This window comes from Colossoma macropomum, unplaced genomic scaffold, assembly GCF_904425465.1.
Source record: "Colossoma macropomum unplaced genomic scaffold, Colossoma_macropomum, whole genome shotgun sequence".
Taxonomy (NCBI): domain Eukaryota; kingdom Metazoa; phylum Chordata; class Actinopteri; order Characiformes; family Serrasalmidae; genus Colossoma; species Colossoma macropomum.
Genome location: NW_023494804.1, coordinates 18109124 through 18132722, shown reverse-complemented (window position 1 = coordinate 18132722; position 23599 = coordinate 18109124). Strand labels below are relative to the sequence as shown.

The 23599-nt window shown below is 39.6% G+C and overlaps 1 protein-coding gene across 3 annotated transcripts in view; it reads right to left on the bottom strand.

Annotated features, from left to right (window-relative positions):
- Positions 1-23599, bottom strand: part of gnaz (guanine nucleotide binding protein (G protein), alpha z polypeptide) — an 86073-nt gene that overhangs the window by 14029 nt on the left and 48445 nt on the right. Inside the window, exons 1-2 of one of the 3 annotated variants that reach the window (XM_036594659.1) lie at positions 21125-21215; positions 19227-20590 (exon numbers count right to left, since the gene is read on the bottom strand). In XM_036594659.1, the coding sequence (XP_036450552.1) occupies positions 19227-19949 (723 nt within the window). In that variant the 5' untranslated portion in view covers positions 19950-20590; positions 21125-21215. Of the gene's footprint in view, positions 1-19226; positions 20591-20672; positions 20824-21124; positions 21216-23599 lie in introns of those variants that run through there. The other 2 variants (XM_036594657.1, XM_036594656.1) reach the window with 2 other exon arrangements.

Sequence of the window (23599 nt, the reverse complement as noted above, 5' to 3'; positions counted from 1 at the left end):
GCCGGTGAGTGGAAGAACAAGGTAGGAGGTTCTAGTGAAGTTGCCAGTGAGTGGAAGTACAAGGTAGGTGTTTCCAATAAAGTGGCCAGTGAGTGGAAGTATAAGATTGTTTGTAATAAAGCAAATTAAATTAAATGTTTTAAATGCTGTTCATGGTCTGTGCATGTATATGTCTGTACTGTGTGCAGTGTCTGATGCAATGGCTGTGGGCACGTGGTGGGCAGCAGCAGCGTGTGACTGGAGGAGGGGTTTAGTGAAGACTGAGCCGCTGTTCAAAAGGTTAAACAACACATCACGCTCTAAGCAAATCACAAGATCAGAGAGAGAGAGAGAGAGAGAGAGAGAGAGCAGAAGGAGAGTGAGACAGAACAGGGCCAGATGGATAAATACATTGTGCTTTAAGGACTCTTTAGTGAGAAGAAATGAACACAACCATTCACATTCAAGTTTAATGTCAGTTTTCATTATTATGAAACCAATTTCACTGAAGATAAATGAATGTATATGATGCCACTAGTCTACAATTCACAGGATCCAGCTAATTATAAAGCTGTGAATGAAAATGAAAAAATGAGTGTCTAGAATGATACACAGCATTGTGTATGTGACTGAAACGTTCATAGAATATCACCAATGACGGTTTGATAAAATGAATATCCAGAGTGAAGTTGTAATAAAATGAAAACTCGGAGTGCCTCATATTTAAAAAAGTGATGGTCGAAACTTTAAGCAGATAATGTGCCAAGAAATGACTATGAATAAATACTATACTACTTCTTATTAAAGTTATTATTTATTAGATATCATTTATTAAACATCTTCTTATCAAAATAATGTGTTTGAATATGAATGTGTTCGGGAAGCAAAGCCTCCTGAAAAGAGTGAAAGCTGTAATAAAGGTATTCAAGAGAGGACACACTAAAAAAGATTATACACTAAAGCATAATATGGTGATATCCATACAAAGTTTAGGAATTAAACAGAGAGAGAGAGAGACGGACAGAGAGAGAGACAGAAAGAGACAGAGAGAGAGTGAGAGAGAGAGAGAAAGAGTGAATAAGTGAAAGTAGGGGGGATGCCCCCCTACTGCAAAACACGCAGCACAGCGTGAACCCCCTTCCCCACATCCCCACTTAAAACCCCCCAAGAGTGCTCCCTCTCCCCCAGCGCTCCCCACACACAGGCTTTAATTAAGCTTGAGGAGTAATGAGGAGCCTCAGCAGCGCACTGATGTTTAATGTTTTGTTTCCAGTAAACAGAAATAGCTGGAGATGCCCGACCAACGGAAAAATCCATCCACCTAAAGTTTAATATAAATGACTCGCTATCATAATCACCACAGCAACGACAAACACAAGAGGGATTTACAGAGAGAGAGATAAAGAGAGACAAAGAGAGAGAGAGACAGAGAGAAATCTGTTTGTCTGTCTGTCTGTCTATCTATCTGTCTGTCCGTCTGTCTGTCTGCCTTCCTGTTTGTCTCTCTGTTTGTCTGACTATCTCTCTGTCTGTCTACTTCTAGATGTCAGTAAACTGAAAGACAAAACTGTGTTAATGTATTCAAACCCAAAAAATTCCAAAAACAGTTGGGACAGTAGGTGAAATGCAAATAAAAACAGAAAGCAGTGATTTATAAATTCACTGTAACCTGTAACCTAACAATGATGACATATTTAATGTTTTACCTGATCAGCTTCATTATCTTCTGTAAACATTCACTCACTCTTAAATAGATGTCTGCAACACATTCCAAAAACTGAGGATCGGGGAATCCTGAGAAATCTCTCTGTGTAAAGGTCAAGACTGAAAACCACAACTGAATGTGTGTGACCTTCAATCCCTCAGACGGCCCAGCATTAACAACCAGCAGTGTTAATAAACACAGTTTGACTGTGAACTCATGCCTTCTCTGGGCTCGAGCTCATCTGGAATGGAATGATGCTCAGTGGAAACCTGTATTGTGGTCTGATGAGTCAACATTTCAGATTGTTTCTGGAAATAGTGGACGTTGTCTTCTGTCAAAGGAGAAAAGGACCATCCACATTGTTACCAGCATAAAGTTTAAAATCCAGCATCTGTCATGGTGTTGTATTAGTGGGTAACCTGCTCATCTGTAAAGGCACCATTAACACTGAGCACGTTTTGGAGCAATATTTGCTGCCTTCCAGATGCCGTCTTTTTCAGGTACATGACACATGGTGACATCAAGAAACATTCTGCATGTGTTCCACCTGCATGGCTGGGTAATCAGAGAGTGCGGGTGCCAGACTGGCCTGCTTGCAGTCCAGCACTGTTTCCCATTGAAAATGTCATGAGTTAACAAAAGTGTGCTTCAGTGAAAATGAAGTTTTACTTATGATATGAGTTGAGGTATATAATTATCTCCTGCTCAATGTTTGTACGAGTATGAGTGTTGAATCAAGGTGAGTAGCTCGACTAGAGGTGTAACACAATTGCTTTCCATGGCACATATCAACATTTTGGTCACTGCTCAGCTCATTTGCATAGAGTTTGTCCAGAAGATTGTCCATCAACGGTCAGTGTATAGTGTTGTCTCTCATTTCTCATGCATTCTGTTTGATGTGAATTATGAAATATAAAATCAACTAAAAAAGCATCTTATTGTGCGTATGTGTATCTGTACATCATCATATCTCCAAAGTGGTAACTACAGGAGAAGAAAAAATGTTCTTAACTTTGAATGAAAGTTAATGAAATTAGCATTTTTTCATTTTGAAGCATTTCTATTGGTTTGTTCATCATATAGTTTGAACACATTGCAAAGGGCAGCTGATGTTTTCAAATTCTGTTAGAAAAATTGAAAAAAATCAACAAAAAAACTGTAGATGTACTGAAAACTGTAGAACCAGTCAGTGTGAAAAAGGTCGAATGATGTGCACATCTGAGTCAAGACAAATCAATGCATACTCTTTTCAGTGTGGACTCTGACTACCACAGCCACAGCCTGAGCCATAATTTTACTTTAACTTGATTGTGTTTCAGCACCAGATATACCCTTGCCTGAATTTTTTTTCCAATATTTTCACCCACAGGTTGATGCTGTAGTTCTAATGTTGTAGTGATTTTCACTGATATCCAAGAACGGCTGGCCTTTCTAACAGCTGCCGCCACACAGAGAACACTGCACAGCAAGATACGCTGTAATTGATAATTATCATGTGACCCTACAGTGAGGATTAGTCTCTCTTCTCTTTCCCCCATTCTCTTTCTCACACACTCTTTCACTGTGTTTAGAATGGTTCACATGTTAACTCACCACATATTGTTCGCTATACAGTGAAATGCAGAGTAATATCAAATGAGAACACCTTTACTTCTACTGAAGTACGTGAGTGATTATACTCAGTTCTGTTTTAGTCATTAAATTGTATTTCCTTTTTCCTTTTAGTGTGTCATTTCATTCTGTTATGTTGGTGACTGCATCAGTACTTTTCTGTGATTGCTATTGCCTCTCACTGTGGAGTTTTATACTAAAGCGATAAGCCACTTGAGGCCTTGCATAACTGCGATTTTATCACAGGAAGGGTGTTCTTAGACTCGATGCAAAGCTGAGTAAAACTACCTTCTCTATGATAAAATCGCAGTAACGCACGGCCTCAGATGGCTTATTGCTTTTATTTAATGGTGGCCAACAAAAAATATGCTAAAATCATAATCACATTTTTTTAGAAAATAATTCAAGTCATTATTTATAATAATCAACATAATAAAGTATTCTGCCAAGAAATGTAGTTCTTTTAGAGAATGGTATCGTTACCAAGCAACCATGGACAGCTGAATGAGGAGAACGTTCAGTCGCCCATCGCTGTATATTGCGGTCATTTAATGATTTTTTAAAAGTTTTTATCACATGACAAAGAACATATGATAACTGTTTAATGCGAATCCTTTGCTTTATAAGTTCTTTTTGGTCACCAAATTACCACCGTGAGTCTTATTTAGCACAAATCCAGCAGCGACCCTCTTCTCATGCTGGCGCTAATCTCAAATGGTCCCTAAATAGTGCACTACATAGGAATTTAAATACTTCACCTGCACCCCAACAGTGCAAAATACAGCTAAGACATAGTCATTTGGGACTCAGCCACATCCATACCCAATAAATGATGCACTATTTGGCTGTAGAGGCTAAAATTTCTAAACTTTCATAGCTAGCACACTATTTAGGGAGTACAGAGCTCTTTGGGATTCAGCCTGGGTTTGACGTGACTTCTGACTGAAACACGAACATTTGAAGCCTGTGATCCATTCAAGTGACATTTTTAGACTTTTATACTGCCATTTTACATTAATGATACTGTAAGTACTTTAATTCAGGCCCGTGATATTAATGATGGAGTTGTTTAGGCTGTTGGCTATCTTTTAGCCTGTTAGCTAGCTGACCAGCCTAGTTCTAGTTAAGAACATAAGTCTCCAGCCCCTCAGTTTAAACTAAAAACGAGTTTTAACTTCATCAGTATAGTCGATTATTCCAGCCATTCATAGGCCTAACAGAAAACAGAATATTCTGGTGAAACACTATCCATATGCTCACCAGAAGACAGACATTGAGTCAACTTGGCACTTAATAATAATAATAATAATAATAATAATAATAATAATAATAATAATAATAATAATAATAATAATAATAATAATAATAATAATAATAATATTATTATTCGATGTGGCGGCACGGTGGCGCAGTGGGTAAACGCTGTTGCCTCACAGCAAGAATGGCCTGGGTTCGATTCCCAGTCGGGCAACCAGGGTCATTTCTGTGTGGAGTTTGCATGTTCCCCCCGTGTTTGCGTGGGTTTCCTCCGGGTACTCTGGTTTCCTCCAACAGTCCAAAAACATGCAGTCAGGCCAATTGGACATGCTGATTTGCCCCTAGGTGTGAGTGTGAGTGTGTGTGTGTGTGTGTGACTGTGTATGTCTGTCTGTCTGCCCTGCGATGGACTGGCGACCTGTCCAGGGTGTATCCTGCCTTCCGCCCAATGACAGCTGGGATAGGCTCCAGCACCCCACCGCGACCCAGAAGGATAAGCGGTTTAGATGATGGATGGATGTATGTATATTCGATGTTAGCAAAAATTACAATCATAATAACTGATGAAGACAATTTAAGGTCACACCGAGTTAAAAGAAAAAGAAAATAAAAACATCCATATTGATGCTGATCTTTCAGTTTTGTGGACTGTGTTCAATTTATTTGGAGTCAGCTCTTAAAAAATCTGGCTCCATTGTCACGAATACAATCCAAGCTAATGTGCATCAGGTTGGTGGCAGAGCAGAGCAGCTTAAATGACAAGCAACATGCTGGCTATAAAAATGTAGAAAATAAAGAAAATATTTGCTGGACTGCAGCTGAAAGGCTAGGGAGTCACAGTGATTACGAAAGAAATCTGTCCGTTTTCTTTTTAAAAAGTGTATTTGTATTGTATTTGTCCAAAAAACCCAGGGTAATAAACCTTTACAGTAATTTTGCTTTGTTCATGTGGTAAATTTCACTTTTTCTCCATGCTACTGTTACGATAGTGAAAGTGATAGGTTTTCAAGCTTATTTGAACATTGTAAAATAGAGATGAAAAATCATGTTGGGCTGAAAAGCTTCACAAACATCGAATGGAAATGAACTAAACAGAGAACAGTAGCACACAGCTATATGTCATACATATGTCGGGTTATATCAACTGGTTTGCTCTAGTGGGAAATCTCTGTAATTCCCTCAGTGCAGTTAGAAAAGTGGGTTATTATGAAGAGCAAAACAGGAATGCAAACCTGAGGGGACATAATATTTCAACTGGCCCCCTGTGACTGATCCACAAACTTCAGTTCCTATGCTGAAGCCTAGATGTACTAAGAAATTTCACTGCACTTATACAAGTTAATCAGTATTTAAATAAAAAATTCCACCAGTTTTTCAAAATATCTTCATAATTCAGTGGTTGAGATGTAAACAGAATCATTAAGTGTGGTTTGGTGTGAAATGGTTGATTGTAGACACTCTGATTCCTTTACAGTGTTGGTGATAGGAATCCATAGGAACCAATATCTCAGACACCAGACACCAGTGTATTCATAACCATTTCATGTAATAATTTTCTGTGAGGGAGCTTTTAGAGGTGGACGTCTGGTTCCTATCACCACCACTGTGAACAATTCTGACTCAGTAAGTTTCTCTAGAACAGAGCTTTTCACACCAAACCACTCTGAATGACTCTGTTTACAACAACCATTTAATTATGCAGAACATTTGAACAATTGGTGGAATTCCCCTTTATGTAGTTTTGGAGCTGCTACCTTTGTACAAGTTGTTTCTTTGGAATGATTTTACTTTTACTGCCATCATTATTTCAACAAAGCAATAATACTTTTTTCTTACTTTTATACTTTTATTATTCTATATATTTTTAAACTTGAGTCTTTAAGAAAGAGCAAATCCTAATGCAGCTTCTCTCTCTCTTTGTATCCAACCTAAAAATAAATACAACAAAAACATGCTTATCTTTGTGAAATGAGTCCGTTCAGTCAGTGTGACTGTGGTGTGTTTTTTTCTTTAAAATGTCTGTTAATGAAAAATGTCCAATATCACAGACTACATGCCTAAAACGATGACATGGCTTATCTTTGCCTTAAAAGGCCACAGAGCCATAAGCAGTCTGCCTGACCAGCGCAACATCCCTTTATAGCTCTCACTGCGCTGCCTCCGCCACTATTGTTTGTCTTATCGACATCCACGTAAAATATCGGAGAGCCTTCTCTGTCTGTGCTGCACGGCCTTATTTCACTTTTCGTGCATTGCTAACAGCACAGCAGGTCGGAATGGCTCGCGCTTGTGTATCTGTGTGTGTCTTATTTCTTTGTGTAAGAACTTTAATTTACATTCAGCTCTCTGTGGAAATAAATCACAACCCGCTTGTGGTCTCCGGAGCAGCTGCGGCCCAAGCTCAGTTGGATACAAAGCAAAGAGGGGGCCAAAAATCTTTCTATGAATACTGTGTACATAACAACCTACGGACACATTCATAACATGTTATAATGCATTAACAACATAGCTAGAAATATAAAAAAAACATGTGAGCTGCTAACATTGTGCTTTGGAAGCAGCATTCATGATAATTCACAGTTGTGTGCAAAAGTTTGGGCACCACTAGTCAAACGACATCGTTGAAAAGTGAAAAGAAGTGAACACATCTTCTGTACAGAACATGTTTTAATGCACGAGTATTGTTTATTTGCTGAATTTAGCATATTGGGGGAAAAAAAACATAACATGCATGTGCAAAAGTAAAGGCTTTATATTTTATGCTTTTTTTTACATATGACTGTAATTTTCACTGCAAAAGTAACAATATTAGTATTAATCTAATGCATATATAAATTCTGTCACTTCACTTCAAGCTTGCAAACACAACACAGTTAATCCCTTAAAATCCCAGGCTTATTACATACTAAGAATTATTATTATTTTGTTATTTCGTTATTATTCTGTAACTACAGGGATTTCAGTGCAAACCAGTGGAGCTATTCTTAGGTTATAGAAGTGTGTAATAAAAGTTTGGGGTCATGGTCTGTTCAGGGGTTAAAACATCACTTTCTAAAAAAAAATAAGATGTTAAAAGAAATGTTATGAACTCTTATTACAAAGCGTTACGTTTGCAACTCGTAATGCATAATAAACATAGGTATAAAGTAAATGTTTATAGCCATGCTTATAATATCTTACATATGCATTGTAGTGAGGTATGAATGTGTTCATAGATTCTTATGGTAGATGGTATTCAGAGAGAATACTATATTTAATAGAGGAACAACTGGCTTCAGACCATGCCTTCAACATGGTGGTGGTAGTATGAGAAAAGACTGATTGGGGCAGGGGTGGGACTCTGAAAAATTGGGCTGGGCTCACAACTGAAGAACTGGGAGGAGATGGGGTGGCAGTGGGGTTTGCGAATTCTTCAGTACAGGAAAAGAAGTTGAGGATGTGAATTTATAGGGCGTAAGATTGTAAGAAGGAGGGGTTTCAGGCATGTTCCTCCCCCCAAACTTCAGTTATAACATAACTACATTCTTTGCTGCAATATTGGAATTACTGCCCAAAATTACAACCAATAACTCATCTGTGTTCCAGCATGCATGTAGGCAGTAGTCTTGCAGTGATGCAGTTTTTCACAAGTTAAGCAACACCAAAGACTTCCTTTTTTCTGTTGTCTGTGAAACCTCAGGTCAGCCTGACCACTTCACCACCGAGGCCATCTGCTTTTCATTGTGTTATAATAAACAGATCACTACTATATGTCACTATATAGCAAGTACGCAGTGTAGAAGACACAGAGTACAACATCAAACTCCGCACTCAGACACCCACATACACATTTAACAGGACCGAAAAAAGAAAAAACATGTACAATCTCATTAATCTAATTAAGGTTTGGAATTTAGACTGAAATACTTTTGCTCTGAGTGACGCTGTACCTTTATTATATTTAGTTTATTAAAATAAATGACTGAACATTCCATTTTGTCAGTACCAGAACAATCATAACACTACCAAAACAGATAATTTTGAGCAGAACTCATAAAGGCATAAAGAGAGTCATGTAAAAATGAATTATGACTGTTTTTGGTATATAAAACCACACAAAAATAATAAGTGGACCCCAGGGGAAAAAATTAGATTGAAGAAAGAATATAAGTCCTTGTAAACGAGGCCTAGCTGGATGTTATTGTAATAACAATGCTCATGTTTACTGCCGTAGCTACGAGATATAGAACCTGTGGCAAATATGACAGTTTGGGACTCAGGCAGGAAAGGATGGCTGACAGGCTGAATTGCATAAGCATAATTACCATGAATGTTTGAATGTAGGTCAGTAGTTTGAGGTTCAGTTATCATCACCAGTCGAGGGAGGAATAAATGCAGAGATGATCTCTGAAGCTGCGCACAGGGCCAGAGAAGCAGCTGTCGTTTATTAGGTAAGAATAAAAGATGCCTTGTGGCCAGTGGTCTTCCGTGACTGAAGTGGCTGCCAGAGCCAAACACGGCCTCCTGAGATGCGTGTGCATTTTTCTCCCATGACCCACATCTCCTCCCTCCCAGCTAAACACAGTGTCCTCTCTCTCTTTCTTTCTCTCCCTCTCTCTCTCTCTCTCTCTCTCTCTCTCTCTCTTTCTGTACTGCTCATTTCAGCGGGCCGCGTTGCGCAATGCAGCTCCCTCTCTACCCTGCCCAACTCTACACGGGTACTATCTCTCTCTCTCTCTCTCTCTCTCTCTCTCTCTCTCTCTATCTATCTATCTCTCTCTCTCTCTCTCTCTCTCTCTCTCTCGTTCTCTCTCTCTCTCCTCTCGTTTACACACTCTCTCTATCTCTCTAGAGCGTTGTACAAACCACCAAATCCCCCCTCCCCAAACCCCACCCCAACTCGTCACAGCTCATTGTCAACAGCCCTGGATTAGGAGCGTTGGACCTGCTCTGTTGCTAGGCGACGGTTGCTGTGACAACTGGCTCTTTTTTTTTTAAGAGGGATGGGTCAAAAAAAAAGAGGATTGAGAAAAGGGACGTTGAGGGGAGGGGTGTGAGCATGAGACAGAAAGAGAGAGAGAGAGAGCGGGAGGAGAACTAACTGTGCCTCATGAAATGATAATCTTTGTACTCTTTTTTGCGTCTCAGGTAGAAGAAAGAACCTCCTAAAAGCACACTTAAACGTTGTCCACTGTCCATTTCAACTTCCATTTTAACTTAGGCGCATGTCATTGCTGTCCAAAAACAAAACAAAAAAAAATCTCAATTCATCATTTAAACACAGTAGTCATCCTTTATGCTGTTTACATTGACTTATATCTAAAGTTACTATTTTGGACAGTGACGTTATGATATGTTATTTAAGAATACAATTCGCTGCTGTTGGAACAAAACCTCGAATCTCCAAAATAATAACTTTATAGGAGATAGAAAAACATATTTTATTTTCAATGTAAGTCAAAGGAACTAGACTTCTTGGGCAGTCTGATGCTGTTGCTTCATCTGCCTTAATCAGGTGCCCACTGCTCACCAGCCTTCTGGACCAGTTTGACCACCATGGAGCTTCCCGCTGTACAACGATGTGCAAACCTCACCAACCTGAACTGACCCTCCTGATGCTGCTGCTGCATAGACTCATTAGAGCCATTGCTTCACCTGCTTTTCCCTTTTTCTGTGTCTTTTACTTACGCTAAAGTTAAAACCGTATTCTCTGTTCATGTTGCTTTTGTGTTATTGTTTGTTATCTGGTGTCGACCAGAGGAGGATGGGTTCCCCTTTTGAGTCCTGATTCCTCTCAAAGTTTCTTCCTCTTGCTCTTGGAGGCTCGGATTTTTCTGTAAAGCTGCTTTGTGATGACGCCTGTTATAAAAAAGCGCTTTATAAATAAACTTTAATTTGACTTAAAACTTTGACTTGGTTGACACCACAGGGATTTCCAATGGCTGTGTGATGTATTTGCATAATGCATGCTGGGTACTGTAGTGAGAGAACACTGATGAATGAAAACACGACAAGAATATAAAATCGGGAATTATGTCAAACTGATGAGGCTGAGGGATACAGTGCTGCACCACAGAAGACTGCATAACATATTAAACCGTAATTTTAGACCAGAATGCCCTTTTAACTTCAAAGTGAATCTGAAATGATAACACATTTTCAGGGTCTCTGATCTGGCTAAGCATTTTCCCTCCATGATGGGTGGGCGTGGGAGATGGAGGTGAAACATAATGATATTACAGTTTAATATTATTTTGCCCCACCCACTAGTGCACACTGATGTCATCAAAAAATCAGAGGATGTTTTAGAGGCAGAAAAAGTCATACATTTTGATGAAAGACAACAAGAATACAGTCTTTTTAAATGATGTGATATGATTAATTATGCTTAATATGACCAAGAACATAAACTACCAAAGTAAAAAAAAGCTAAAGTTTGATGTCAGGAAGGATGAAATGACTTAAAGCTCATTTCATAGAAAAACAAATGTTCCTCAATTTTAATGGAGTAGGTAAACTAAATTGTGTTGAAGTTTCTAAATGCACTGTTCAGCCCCGCGTCCATTCAGTCCATCTATGAAAACTAAGATGCAAAAACAGGCTGTTCTTAAGTCACTGTATGAGTGATTTCATGAAAATTCACACATGCACATATTCAGCATACAGCAGTTTAGTTCTGCCCATTCACACTGAAGTTATAAGGAGGTTTTCAGCGTGGACTGCTTTTTATATGAGGCACAATACAGGGCAGCCAATCAGAACAGAGCTCATTTACATATCAGTCTTAAAGGAATAGTAACAGAAAACAGCCTGTTTAATTCTTAGGGATTAAGAGAGTCACGTAAGAATTAATTATGAGTGTTTTTGGCACATAAACCCATACAAACATCAAAAAATCTTCTTCTCTTAGGGGAAAAACTAAAATTCTAGAAAAATGCTGGATATGGGTACATTAAAGTGCAGAGATGTTACACTTAGCATATCTTTAACCATTTTTCTGTAATTTAAGATGTATAGATAACAGCTTGCAACCTCAAGCTATGGAGACAAAGTACTGTCCCACTATCCCACTGCTGTAGTACTCATAGCAGCTTCCAGAAGTCTTAAAATATTACACCAATTGCATTTTAAACATGATTCTTTAAACTCCAAAGGAGCCATTTCTGAGACAGAAAAGGAGTTTAATGTTTATTTGGGTGTATCTTTGTATTTTATATGTATATTCTACTGTAGCTAATTAAACATCACAATGACAAAAGTAATATCTAAAGCAATAAAGTTTAAATGGCCCATATAATAGAAAAACATTTCACCACTGAAAGAGTTTGACATGATTCACTCCAGAGTCAGTATAGTCCACATATGGACCCAAGCTACAAAAACAGTGCGTCTGAAATTCTTGTTTTTGTTCAGTTCAGATCTCGCTCACTCATGCTGAAATTATAAGGACTGCTTCAGCCCAGACTTTCAGATGAGCCACAATACAAGGCAGAGGTCAAACAGAGGTCATTTACTAATTAAGGCACAGGAACCAAAACTGCCTGTTTGATTCTCAGGGCTAAAGAGAGGTTCAAAAATGGTCATGTCAGAATAAATGATGATGTTTTGAGACCTACATGAACAAAAGTGGATAAAAATAAAATCTAAGAAAGAACAGAATTATGACCCTGAACCATTAGGGCCAGTTTTCTGGACAAAGTTTTAAACGAGCTCTAAACTTTGAAGCACTTTCAATAAAAAGCCTATGTTAGCATAATTATTAGCACCACAGCTTAGCGCAGCACTACAGGCTTAATCAGTGTCTCTTTATTATTCCAGATGTGAGCTGTTTTGTGGCTGTGCGCTCTTTTTCTAGAAGGGTCGATGACCTTGGCCTGCAGCCAGTTAGTGCCCAGTCAGTTGGAGCAGGGCCAAGCTAGAATACGTCAACTCTGCCTGACGGCCTCTTCATACACTGTGCAATAAGCAGAAACATCATGGCCAGTGTCTTCTCTTTTGACATCCAAATTACATAGCAAGGTCAAATTACAACACAGAACAGAGCTAACCAGTTCTTACTAGCATCTTGAGTCTTTCTCTGCATATAATGAAAATAGTGAACAATAATAAAGAAAGATAATGTAGCCTAATGAATTCTGTGTGAGAGTAGAGTGTAAAGTTAAGGATCATTTTTGTCTCTGTGTATTTACGGCGTGATTCTGTCAGATTGTACAATATTGTTAATTATGTTGTTGTACTCTGAGACTGTCATAATGCCATATAATTATTGCTACAATACATATTTTTAGAATAGAATACTATCACTTATATTCAGCTACTGTTCAAAAAGTACCAGAAATGCAAGTCCATGCTGTATGTTCCATGCTACAGGCTAAACAGGTAAACTTCTTAGCACTAATTCTGTATATTCTATATTACTCACCATTTCCGAAGAGAGTTATCAGTAACAGTCTATGCATGCTACATGCTAAGCATGTAAACCTGCTAGTGCTATAATTCTGTATATATTCTATATTACTTACAATTTCCAAAGAAGACTATCAGTAATATTCAATGCATGCTAGATGCTAAGCATGTACACTTTCTAGCATTAATGCTTTACATACTCTTTGTTGTTTTCAAAGAAGACTGTTAGTAATACTACGCTACTGTCCAAAAAGAACCAGCCATACTGTATGCTATGTATGCTATGTGCTAAGCATGTTAACTTACTAGTAAAATGACTAATATTACATTTTGTACAGTCCATAGAACATTTGCATAACCTGCAGAGGGTTCATGACCTTACAGTCCTAGACAGTCTTTACTATAGCAAATATTTAAGTATTAAGAAGAATAATAGCCATACCAAGCTACTGTTCAAAAAGTGCCATGCTGTATGCTACATGCTATGTGCTAAGCATGTAAAACTACACTAATGCATTATAGTTTCTATATTATTTGCTCTTTCCAAAGAAGATTATCAGTAATACTAAGCTACTCTTCAGAAGCAACCAGAAAGTGTGTGTGCAGCCCACAGACCATTTACTGCATCAGCTGCAGAGGGTTCATGACCTCACAGCGCTTTGTGGATTCACATGGAATCAACATCTAATAGCTGTGTCACGGGGGCTGCATATGGTGCATTGTTGTAGTGTGTAAAACATACTGTGTTTCAGTCATCATTATTACTCTGCATATGGAGTATTTTACAGCAGTGGCCTTTGACCTCTACAACAGATCATGCTGTGTCTCTGATTAACCCTGCCCCTGTATCTCCTCTCTCTCTCTCTGCCCGTCAGGCTGTTTAGGTGTTTTACGGCTGGTCAAAAGCTTAGAAGCAACACTAACCTTATAAAAATATGTATGATTTTCCAAAATATAGCTAACAGTAATGTGTTCATGAACCCAAAACAGCCAGGTCCAAAACGTGTGCAATAAGTGATTGTTAATGAGTCGAACTCCTGCAGAGTCTTATTGCAGCTCTAATTAGTTCCACCTGTTTCCCCAATTCAGTTGCTCTTGAAGGATCATCATCTGCTCAATGTACTGTTATCAACATGGAATAGAGACTTCATAGAGTGAAGTATGTGGACACCCCTGCTAATTATTGAGTTCAAGTGTTTCTGCCACACCCATTGCTAACATGTGTATAAAATAAAGCACATAGCCATGCAATTTCCATAGACAAACACTGGCAGTAGAATAGGTCATACTGAGGAGCTCGGTGACTTTAAACGTCGCACTGCCACCTTTGCCACAAGCCAGTTTGTGAAATTTCTGCCCTGGTCAACTGTAAACTCTGGAAGCAACATAAGCACAAGAACTGTGCATTTGGAGCTTCATGAAATGGATTTTCATGGCTGAGCAGCTGCACACAAGCCTAAGACTAATGCCTAGCGACTGCTGGAGTGGTGTAAAGCATGCCATTACAGGACTCTGGAGCAGTGGAAACATGTTCTCTGGAGTGATGAATCATGGTTCACTACCTGATAGTCTGATGGTCGAATCTGGACAAATCTGAACACTACCTATCTGAATGTATAGTGCTAACAGTAAAGTTTAGTAGAGGAGGAATAATGGGCGGGGCTGTTTTTCAGGGTTTGGGCCCCGTAGTTCCACTGAATGTTAATGTTATGGCATAGAAAGACATTTTGGACAATTATGTGCTTTCAACTTAGTGTTAGGCCCTTTCCTGTTCTGGAATGACTGAGCCCCTGTGCACAAAGTGAGTTCCATAATGACGTTTTGACGAGTGCGATTGAAAAAGTGGAGCTGCAGAGGGTGCCAACTCCATATTAATGTCCATGATTTTGCCATGGGATGTCCAACAAGGTCACATAGGTGTGATGGTCTGGTGTCTACATACTTTTGGCCATATAGTGTGTGGCTTTGAATTTGAATTTTCCAATGGTTGCATGATGTATTTGTTTAGTGCATGATGGATATTGTAGTGAGAGAACACTGTAAGACAAAACCACAAAAATGCTATAAAATCGTGAATTCTGTCAAACTGATGAGACTTACAGATACACTGCTGTTCTATAACATAACAAATAACATGTTAAATGCTAGTTTTAAACTGGAATATCCCTTTAAATGAAAATCATTGCTTGCTTTGATACCTTTGGTGTGGTTTAACTGGGTGCTTTGTAAGCGTGGTGGGCTAGTCTTAATACAGTGTGTACTCATTCATAAATCTAATTCAGGGGCTCCTGCCTCAGGCCCTCACTCCTACACTCCTCTACCAGCTTGCTTCTGGATTTATGAAATGCATGAAGTCCTAATGTAGCCCAGGGGATAAACAGGGGAGTATATGTGTGTACAGGAGCACATTTTTAATGGTATAAAACATGTATGATGCTTCATGTTGCTTCTTGACAAATCCACATATTCACAGGACAGCACATTTCATGCTCCAGGTCAGGAATATAACAAATCATTTGCGTTAATGGGATAGTTTAATGAAAAAGCAAGTTTGGGCCCCATACAAAGGCACCATCAAGGGTGGGCCAAGGGGTCACGGCCATCAATTACAATTGCTGGCTTTCCAGTGGCTCCCTGGTGAGTCTGGTGTGGAAAAAGATTATTTTGAAAACTGAGAAAAAATATGTTTTTAAAAATTGTCCAAATGTGTGTGAAACAATAGTTTATACCCCACCTGTCACAATCATGCCATGTATTTTTTTCCTTTATTGCAACAAATTAAAGGAAATTGGCTGAACTGTCTTGTTTGCTGTTATACTCAGCTTGTTGTTAATACTCAGTAGTTCCCCACTGTTGAGAGACACAGCTCAAGCTCAAATAAACAAGCATCACTCATTGTGGCCTTCTAACCATGTTTGAAACTGCATTCAGCTCAAATAATTGTGATTAGGCGATTATGTAAGAATTGTAGCAGGCCTAATGGCTTCTTACACATATTTACCCCTCACTCAAACTGTAGTCAAGCCAAGACACGTTTGGTGTCCAAAGTTCTTCAGTTTATACCCCACCAATTAGCACTGTGCAAACTGCATGCCTAAACCATTACATATCTGCCTCTAACCACATCTAGTTAAGTAATCTCAAATAAATATCTGTCCGTTTTTATAGATGATAGTATCAGAAACCACATAAGCAAGTCTGTTTGTACTGTCATGACTCAACCTGAGGCAACCGTTTGGACATTTAGGCATGCAGTTTGCATGATGCTAATTGGTGGCATATAAGCTTCCATTACCTGTTAGCTAGAGTGCAAAACCAAAGAAGCAAAATTCAAACATGGCTGATTAACTTCATTTGAGTTAAAGGAAACCTGTAAGTTTGAGTTTTCGCCATACGACCACTTAAGTGTAGTTGTTGAAGCCCCTAAGAACTGAAAACTGTGTTTTCTTTCCATTTAGGTCAATCCTGTTTTTGTGGGCACACAATGTACATGTACAGAGTTTACCATATGAATAGAGAATGGTCAGACTGCAGAGTCGCAGAGCCGCAGATGTACAACCACAGTTTCACTCCAACAGTTTCAGGCCAGTGGAACACATGCGCAGTAGTACGGCACGATCGTACCATGTATACAAGGCCTTATAGGAAAGTTGAGTGTTACAGATGTTCCCATTCGTATTTCAACCAGTGGCCGGTCTCCTCATTTTTGCTTGCTTTGAGAAATACTGCTTGAAACAAGTAAAATAATTTGCTAATTGAATAATGCTCTTTAATTAGACAAAATGGCTTAAAACAGGTAAAAAAATGTCTAGAAATAAGTCTCATCATATTACCACAACCACCTCATAATGAGATATTTCAGGAATATTGACTAGATTTAAGATGTTTTCATTTGCAAAGATAAAGTTTTTGCGGTGTATTTCTACCTTGTTTTTTTATTCAGTCTTTGTCAGCTGTTTAATTGAAGGTATATTTAATACTTAACTTTAAAAGACCTGCAGCTGAACTGTGCACATATACACTTACATAAATACATATATATGTATATATGATGATGTACTCATGTATATTTGAGTTCAAAGTCTGTAAGGGATTGTTCAACACTGCTAATTTTACAACACAGTGACTCATCCGCGGAGACGGCCTGAGCCCGTCTTTAACTGCTCCAGCCGTTATGGAAGAGATAAGGGCATCAAGTGCATGCAAGCTGTTGAAGTGAGGCTTCCCCACCATCCCTCTCAGAACGCTGACTTTAATTTCCTACCATCTCTCAACTTCCTCTGCTCGCCACATCCTTATCCACCCTATCTCTCTCTCTCGCACATGCAAACCACACATACCACAGCAGGACATTCAAAACTTCACATCAGCTATTCCCCGGTGCCTAAACTGCTAATTCTCGCAGGTACACCCTAACACCTTGCACTGCGAACTCAATTATCACTCTTGTACATGCCCCCCACCCTCCCCCTTTATGACTCACAGAACACTTTTATTTTTAACTCCCCATTGCTAATTGATATTCCAGGCTAATGCACCACTTTCTTGTTGTGAGAAGTTGGTGATTGGCAATTAGCTCATGCAGGAAGAGGGAGCAAACAAGCAGACTTGAAGAAGCACATCAGTTCCTACAACAAACACACCTTTATTTACCCACAGACTGCCCAAGTGCATCCGATTCGGTGGACCAATGTAAATATCATGTGTAAATTATTTGCGCAGACCAGGCATAATAGTGTCAGCTCTCTCAAGTGCGGGGAGCATGAGAGCCGAATTCTGTGGGCAGGATGGCACATGGGAAACGTGAAATAGGGAGATAAAGGATTATGAGCGTCAGTGGCCAGCGGCAGGATGGATTTACGGTGAGGCATAGCGCGTAGCGCTGATAATGTCAGATCCTAGTGTGGCTCTGTTTGCATTATCTGGACACCTCAATTGCCAGAAAACACAGCTGCGCTTGGCCACCTCTCTCTGCTTTTCCCCCATGTCTTTATCCAAGCAAGTCGCACATCGTTGAGGCGAACTGAGGCGTATGGACCGGCTTTCAAAGACATCAGCGCTATTGCCTTAATGTTATTGTTCATTTCCGTCTGTTTGCTTTCACTCTGGTTGGTGGGTATTGCGCTAGGCTCATCTTATAATGCTATACACTTATAGTTTAGTCAATCTTAAGATAGAGTTATGAAATAACAGGAAAGACCTCGCTTGAAAGGCCTCCTCCCTCCAAAACTAACTTCCTATATATATTTAATCTTCATCTTGCATTTCCTCTGAAGGTTTCACTTCCCAAAACTCAGAAGCCATCCGGAACTGCAACTCAAGTTTTCAGAGTACCAAATTATCAGATTATTAACTAATGCTTATTTTTTAAATAATTTCAGCTGTTGATTATTATTCGATTAATTGACTAATTGGACCATTATGCCCTCTGCTATCTAAGTTGTTCACCGTGAGAAAGAATTTTGTTTTATGGTGTAACTATGAAACTAATAATTAGTTATGATTAACTAATGATTATTTGTATATTCATTAAAATTTTAACTGTAAGTTACTGTTCGACTAATCGACTAACTGGAGCCATATACCTTTTGCTGTTTCTTCTGACTTTGCCACCACTATCAGTTCTTTCTGTACAAGAGGCATTTTTTATTTATGGTGCAATAAAACTAATGAATAACTATTATTAACTAATGATTATTTCAATAATTGATTAAGTTGTCGATTATTATTCTATTAATTGACATTCAAAGTTCTGTCTGTGCAACATGATTTTTTTTTAGTTTATGGTGCAAAACTACTAATTACGTTAATCATTAATGCTTATTAACTACTAATTATTTCCATAATTGATTAAGCCGTCAATTACTATTTAATCATTTGACTAATTTGAACCACTTTGCCTTCTGCTGTTTCTTCTCACCATCATTCAAAGTTCCATCTGTTTGACAAGCATTTTTTCTTCTTTTACAGTGCAATGAAACTAATAAGTAATTAATTAATAATAATGACTACTGTTGATTAGTATTTGACTAATCGACTAATTGGGCCACTAAGCCTTCAGCTTTTCTCCCTCAGTTTGTCACTGCCATCATTCAAAGTTTGCAACAAGAAATTTTTCCTTGGTGCAATGGAAGTATAGAAGCCATATCGCCCCCTATGCTTCCCGTGGTGTGCTGCAATCTGTTAGAATTGCCCTGTGTATCAAATGAGTATTACAGACCATTTTTGTATTTAAATCATATTTGGCATCTAATCAACTTTGTGCCAAAGTCACTGCTGTTGCACTTACCGTCTGGTTGTCTTCGTAAAGCTTAAGGTCGTAGCCACTCAGCTCCACGCAGAAGATGATTGCGGTAACGCCCTCGAAACAGTGGATCCACTTCTTCCTCTCTGAGCGCTGGCCACCCACATCCACCATCTTGAAGGTGAGCTCCTTGAAGGTGAACTTGTTCTCCACAATGCCAGTGGTCATGTCTCGGGAGCGCAGGATATCCTCCACGGTTGGAATGTACTCGGGTGCAGAGATCCGGTCCAGGTCGTTAAGGTAGTAGGCCGTGTTGTCCTCCAGGTGGTATTCGTTGGAGCGCTGAAAGCACTCCTGCACCCCGGAGTCAGCCCAAAGGCGCTTCATCACACCCAGAAGCTCGGGAGTGATTTCCCCTTTGCTCTCAGCCGGACCTGTGAGGGCGAAGAGTTGAACGGCATCATAGGCACGGTCTGGGTTGTGGAAGTCGATCTTGAGAGTTGTCAAGGCCCGGATGATGCGGGTGAGCGAGTCGATGGCATTGTAGAGGATCAGCGGCTTGTACTCCTTGCAAGCCTCAAGATTGAAGCCACCACTGTGGATGATCTTCATCTGCTTGACAATGGTGCTCTTGCCCGAGTTGCTGGTGCCCAGAAGTAGGAGCTTGATCTCGCGCCGCTGGCGCTGGCTCTCTGAGCGAAGGTGCCTGTCGATGCGCCTCGAGCGCCTGGCTGCCTCTTTTTCCTCCGAACTCTGTCGGCAGCCCATGGTCAAATACGGGTTACACAGGTACTCCACAACAACTCCTAGAAAGTACTGGAAAGCAAATCGATGCCAAGGTGAGGAGATAATACTAGAGAAAGGCGAAGAGGAAGAGCATCAATAGCGTAACAAAGTCAGTGACAAACGGGTTTGTGGCCCCACTCTAGTCCAAAGCAAAGAAGTAGGTGGATTAGATTGCAGTGAATCTGTATTTTCTTAGAGATCAACAATAAGGGATTTGGCATTCAGTGCTACCCGGAACATGGTGGAAGAAGACCCACTTGTATCCTAGTTCAGCAGCTTGGCTTCCTTGTTAGATCCCAGTAGATGGGGGGGTCAAGGAGGGGACACCCCCCCAAAAAGTGATGACTAAAAAGAACCTGTCAGCATTGAGGGAGAGAGTGTGGATAAGGCAAAAGCCCCTCTGTGTCCTCCCTCATGTTATAGAGTGAGCGCTCCTTTGTATCTGACAGATGGTGATCATCGGATATTATTCTATAGTCCTTGGTTTTTCCTTTCTCGCTTCTACAGACTGTCAGACCTCATGCTCTCCAGGTGGTGCTTTTGGGTCTTCTGGACAACAGATTGTCTTGCTGTTTCTTCGTTGCATAAGCCAGTGCGTCTCAGACGGCCAAAGGCATGGGTTCCTGGAGGGAAAAAAGATAAACAGATTAACTTTCATGAGAATCAAGAAGATGCAGAAAAAACAGCAGCTGAAGTAGCACTTACAGAGCGCATATGGACCTGCTGTAGAGCAGAGCGGGCAGGAATAGGCTTTGAACATGCTTACTTAACACACGCGGCATTAAACACTGATCACGTTGCTTTCTAAGATTGAAATTCTCTTTTCAAACAGTTCTCCAGTGACCGCAGCCACAAAATCAACCCCTCCCCACCCACCCGTTGCTTTCACTTTCTCTCCAAACTTGCTACAAAGCTCAGTTAATATTTACTAGCAACCCTCCTCTGGTCTGACCGTATCAGCCTTGTACACAGGGCCACATGACAGCAGGCTGAGCCAAATTCTGATTAGAGGAGTCTGTCTGCTCAGTTTCAAGTTAACTAAGTCTTGTGTCCACAAAATGTGAGAACACTTTATTAAAGCAAATGGATTCCGGGAAAGTAATATAATCATAATCACAGCCAGCTACACTTGAAGCATATAAAGTAACGCTACGAACCTGCACCCAGATATGAATAGTGCGCTTGATAAAACAATGTGAGTACTTGCACATATGCGCGCAAGCTCTGCTAGAGTGTACTTCCTCAGCAAACAATGACACTTGAATTACACAAGTAGAATAAACAGACAGATACTAAATGGTTTGTGCATGCGCAAGCTCACCATACAAATCCAAGGTAGTCAAACACATCACACGCACACAGACCATGTTCCCACTCGGTCTAGCTTCTGCTTTTTGTTTGTGACCCTGTGTTCACTGTCTATTCTTTCTCTGCTTGCTCTTCTATTGTTCCTTTGTTCTGCATTTCTGAGCTACCTCAGATACACAACCCTAGCTTACACAGGAAAATGTCCTTCCCCATAGCTAGATGTGTCAAAAACAGCCTACTCTCCCTGCTAGGCTCAGAGCTAGATGCTACGCTAAATCAGTTAAGTGAGTCAGCTGAGCTGACTACTGGCCTAAGCTAACTAAGCTAATTACATTTTGGCCAAATTAAGTGAACCTGCCCCATTAAGAACCATTAGGTTCTGCTTCTTAAAGGTTAGAGATCACTAGATAGTAGGAAAACCATCAAATGTGTTTAGACTTAGTCCACCCGAAACTTTCAATGATTTTTAAGATTTTTTTCAGTAGATTTAAGTGAACTAAAAGAGATACAAAGAGTTTTAGCGATGTGCTAACTACTGAACAAGGCTACACATAACTGATTGAAGTAAGTGAGCTAACAGAGCTAAATCCCAGACAGCAAGCATACATTGGTCTGCTGGCTCGATAAGGTCAGCACCCTGTATACCAATGCTGGACCACCCTCGGACCAGCCAGTTTACTGTCCATACAAGGCCAGCTAGTTTTTAATCTCCTCAGATGCATGTTAAATGGTCACGCTTAATATAAAATTATTTTGTTGAAAATATTGGCACACTGTACACAGCTGATGAACCATTAAGAGAAGCCATGCTGTTCAAATGAGCTGCTCCAGGTGAACACTCACATTCAACACTCAGGACCTAAATCTTAATTGAAACCTCTTGTGAATTACTGAACATCACTGACTTTATTTATGATTTTACTGTTAAAATGATTTACTTCAACCAATTTACAAAGAATACATAACTAGATAAATAAAGATTGAAAGTAGGGGGGATTGGAATATGTGTGGAAAATGAGCGGTGAAGGAGGGGCACTTTGTCTAAAACTCTCACACTAGTGGACAATGAGTGATGAGCAAAAAGCCAGCGCACCGCTATGGTGTCCATTGACAGTGGGTTGCTAGCTTTGAGCCAAAGTGGCAAGCTAGCTTTTTGCCTTTAGGGTTAGAATAACTTAGCTAAGCTAACTGTGAACTAAAAGAGGTACAGAAAAGAAGTACAGCCAATGAAGCTACACGTAAGTTGGCTAACATAGTTACTTAGTATACTGAGTTATCTAACTATGAATTAAAAGAGATACACTAACGAGATACACTCAATGAAGCTGGTTGGTTAACATTAGGATAACTGAGCTAAGCTAACTGTGAACTAAAAGAGATACAGCCAATGAAGCTACACATAAGTTTGCTAACATAGCTAATTAGGATAACCGAGCTAAGCTAACTGTGAACTAAAAGAGATACGGTAAAGAGGTACAGCCAATGAAGCTATACATAAGTTGGCTAACTAAGCTAATTAGGATAACTAAGCTATGCTAACTGATTTAAGTGCACTAAAAAAGGTCCAAAGAGCTTTTGCATGGTGCTAACTGGCCTTACTGAGCCAATAAAGCTGCATTGAGCTATGTGCTGACTCTGCATGCTAATAGCAGGTGAGCTGCTTGTTTACTGTCACAACAGAAAATAACCTCTGAAAAGCAAGTGCATTTTTCATCAGCATGAGTTCTGCCTTAATCAACATTATCTCCCATTTTTTTCCAGGAAAACACATCAGACTGTTCCCAGTTCTAGATTACAGTCACTTATGTAATTGAGGATAAGTGAAGGGACCAAGGGTGAGAGAAAATGCCAGTGTAGGGACTACTTCAAAAAATGATTTTATTTGCTGGTAAAGTTCGATTCTGAAACGCCTTAAACATTTTTATGCCTACTAACAAATGCAGTGACCTTTTCATACAACTTTAGACGTCGACAGCAGGCAAAGTGTGAGGCTTTAAGCATAGAGGGAACACAGTTTCTCTGGGACCTGATTACAGGTGTACAAGTCGCTTTTCGCCATTTGTAGAATTCAGTTTCTCTCGTGCACTTTGGCAAACCTTTCAAACGCTTCTATCTCATTTCATTTCTTTTTCTGTAATGTTAACAAAGACTGTCCTCTTGCTATCCTTATATGGCAATAAAATGCCTAGAAACATTTAGAAATAAATGTTACATTTGCTAATCCAGGTAAATGTGGCCCAAATTTCTACATTCTATAACTTTTTATGTATCAGTATCGGATATGCTCATGGAAAATTCCCATAGCGGTTAATCCCCATTTGGTA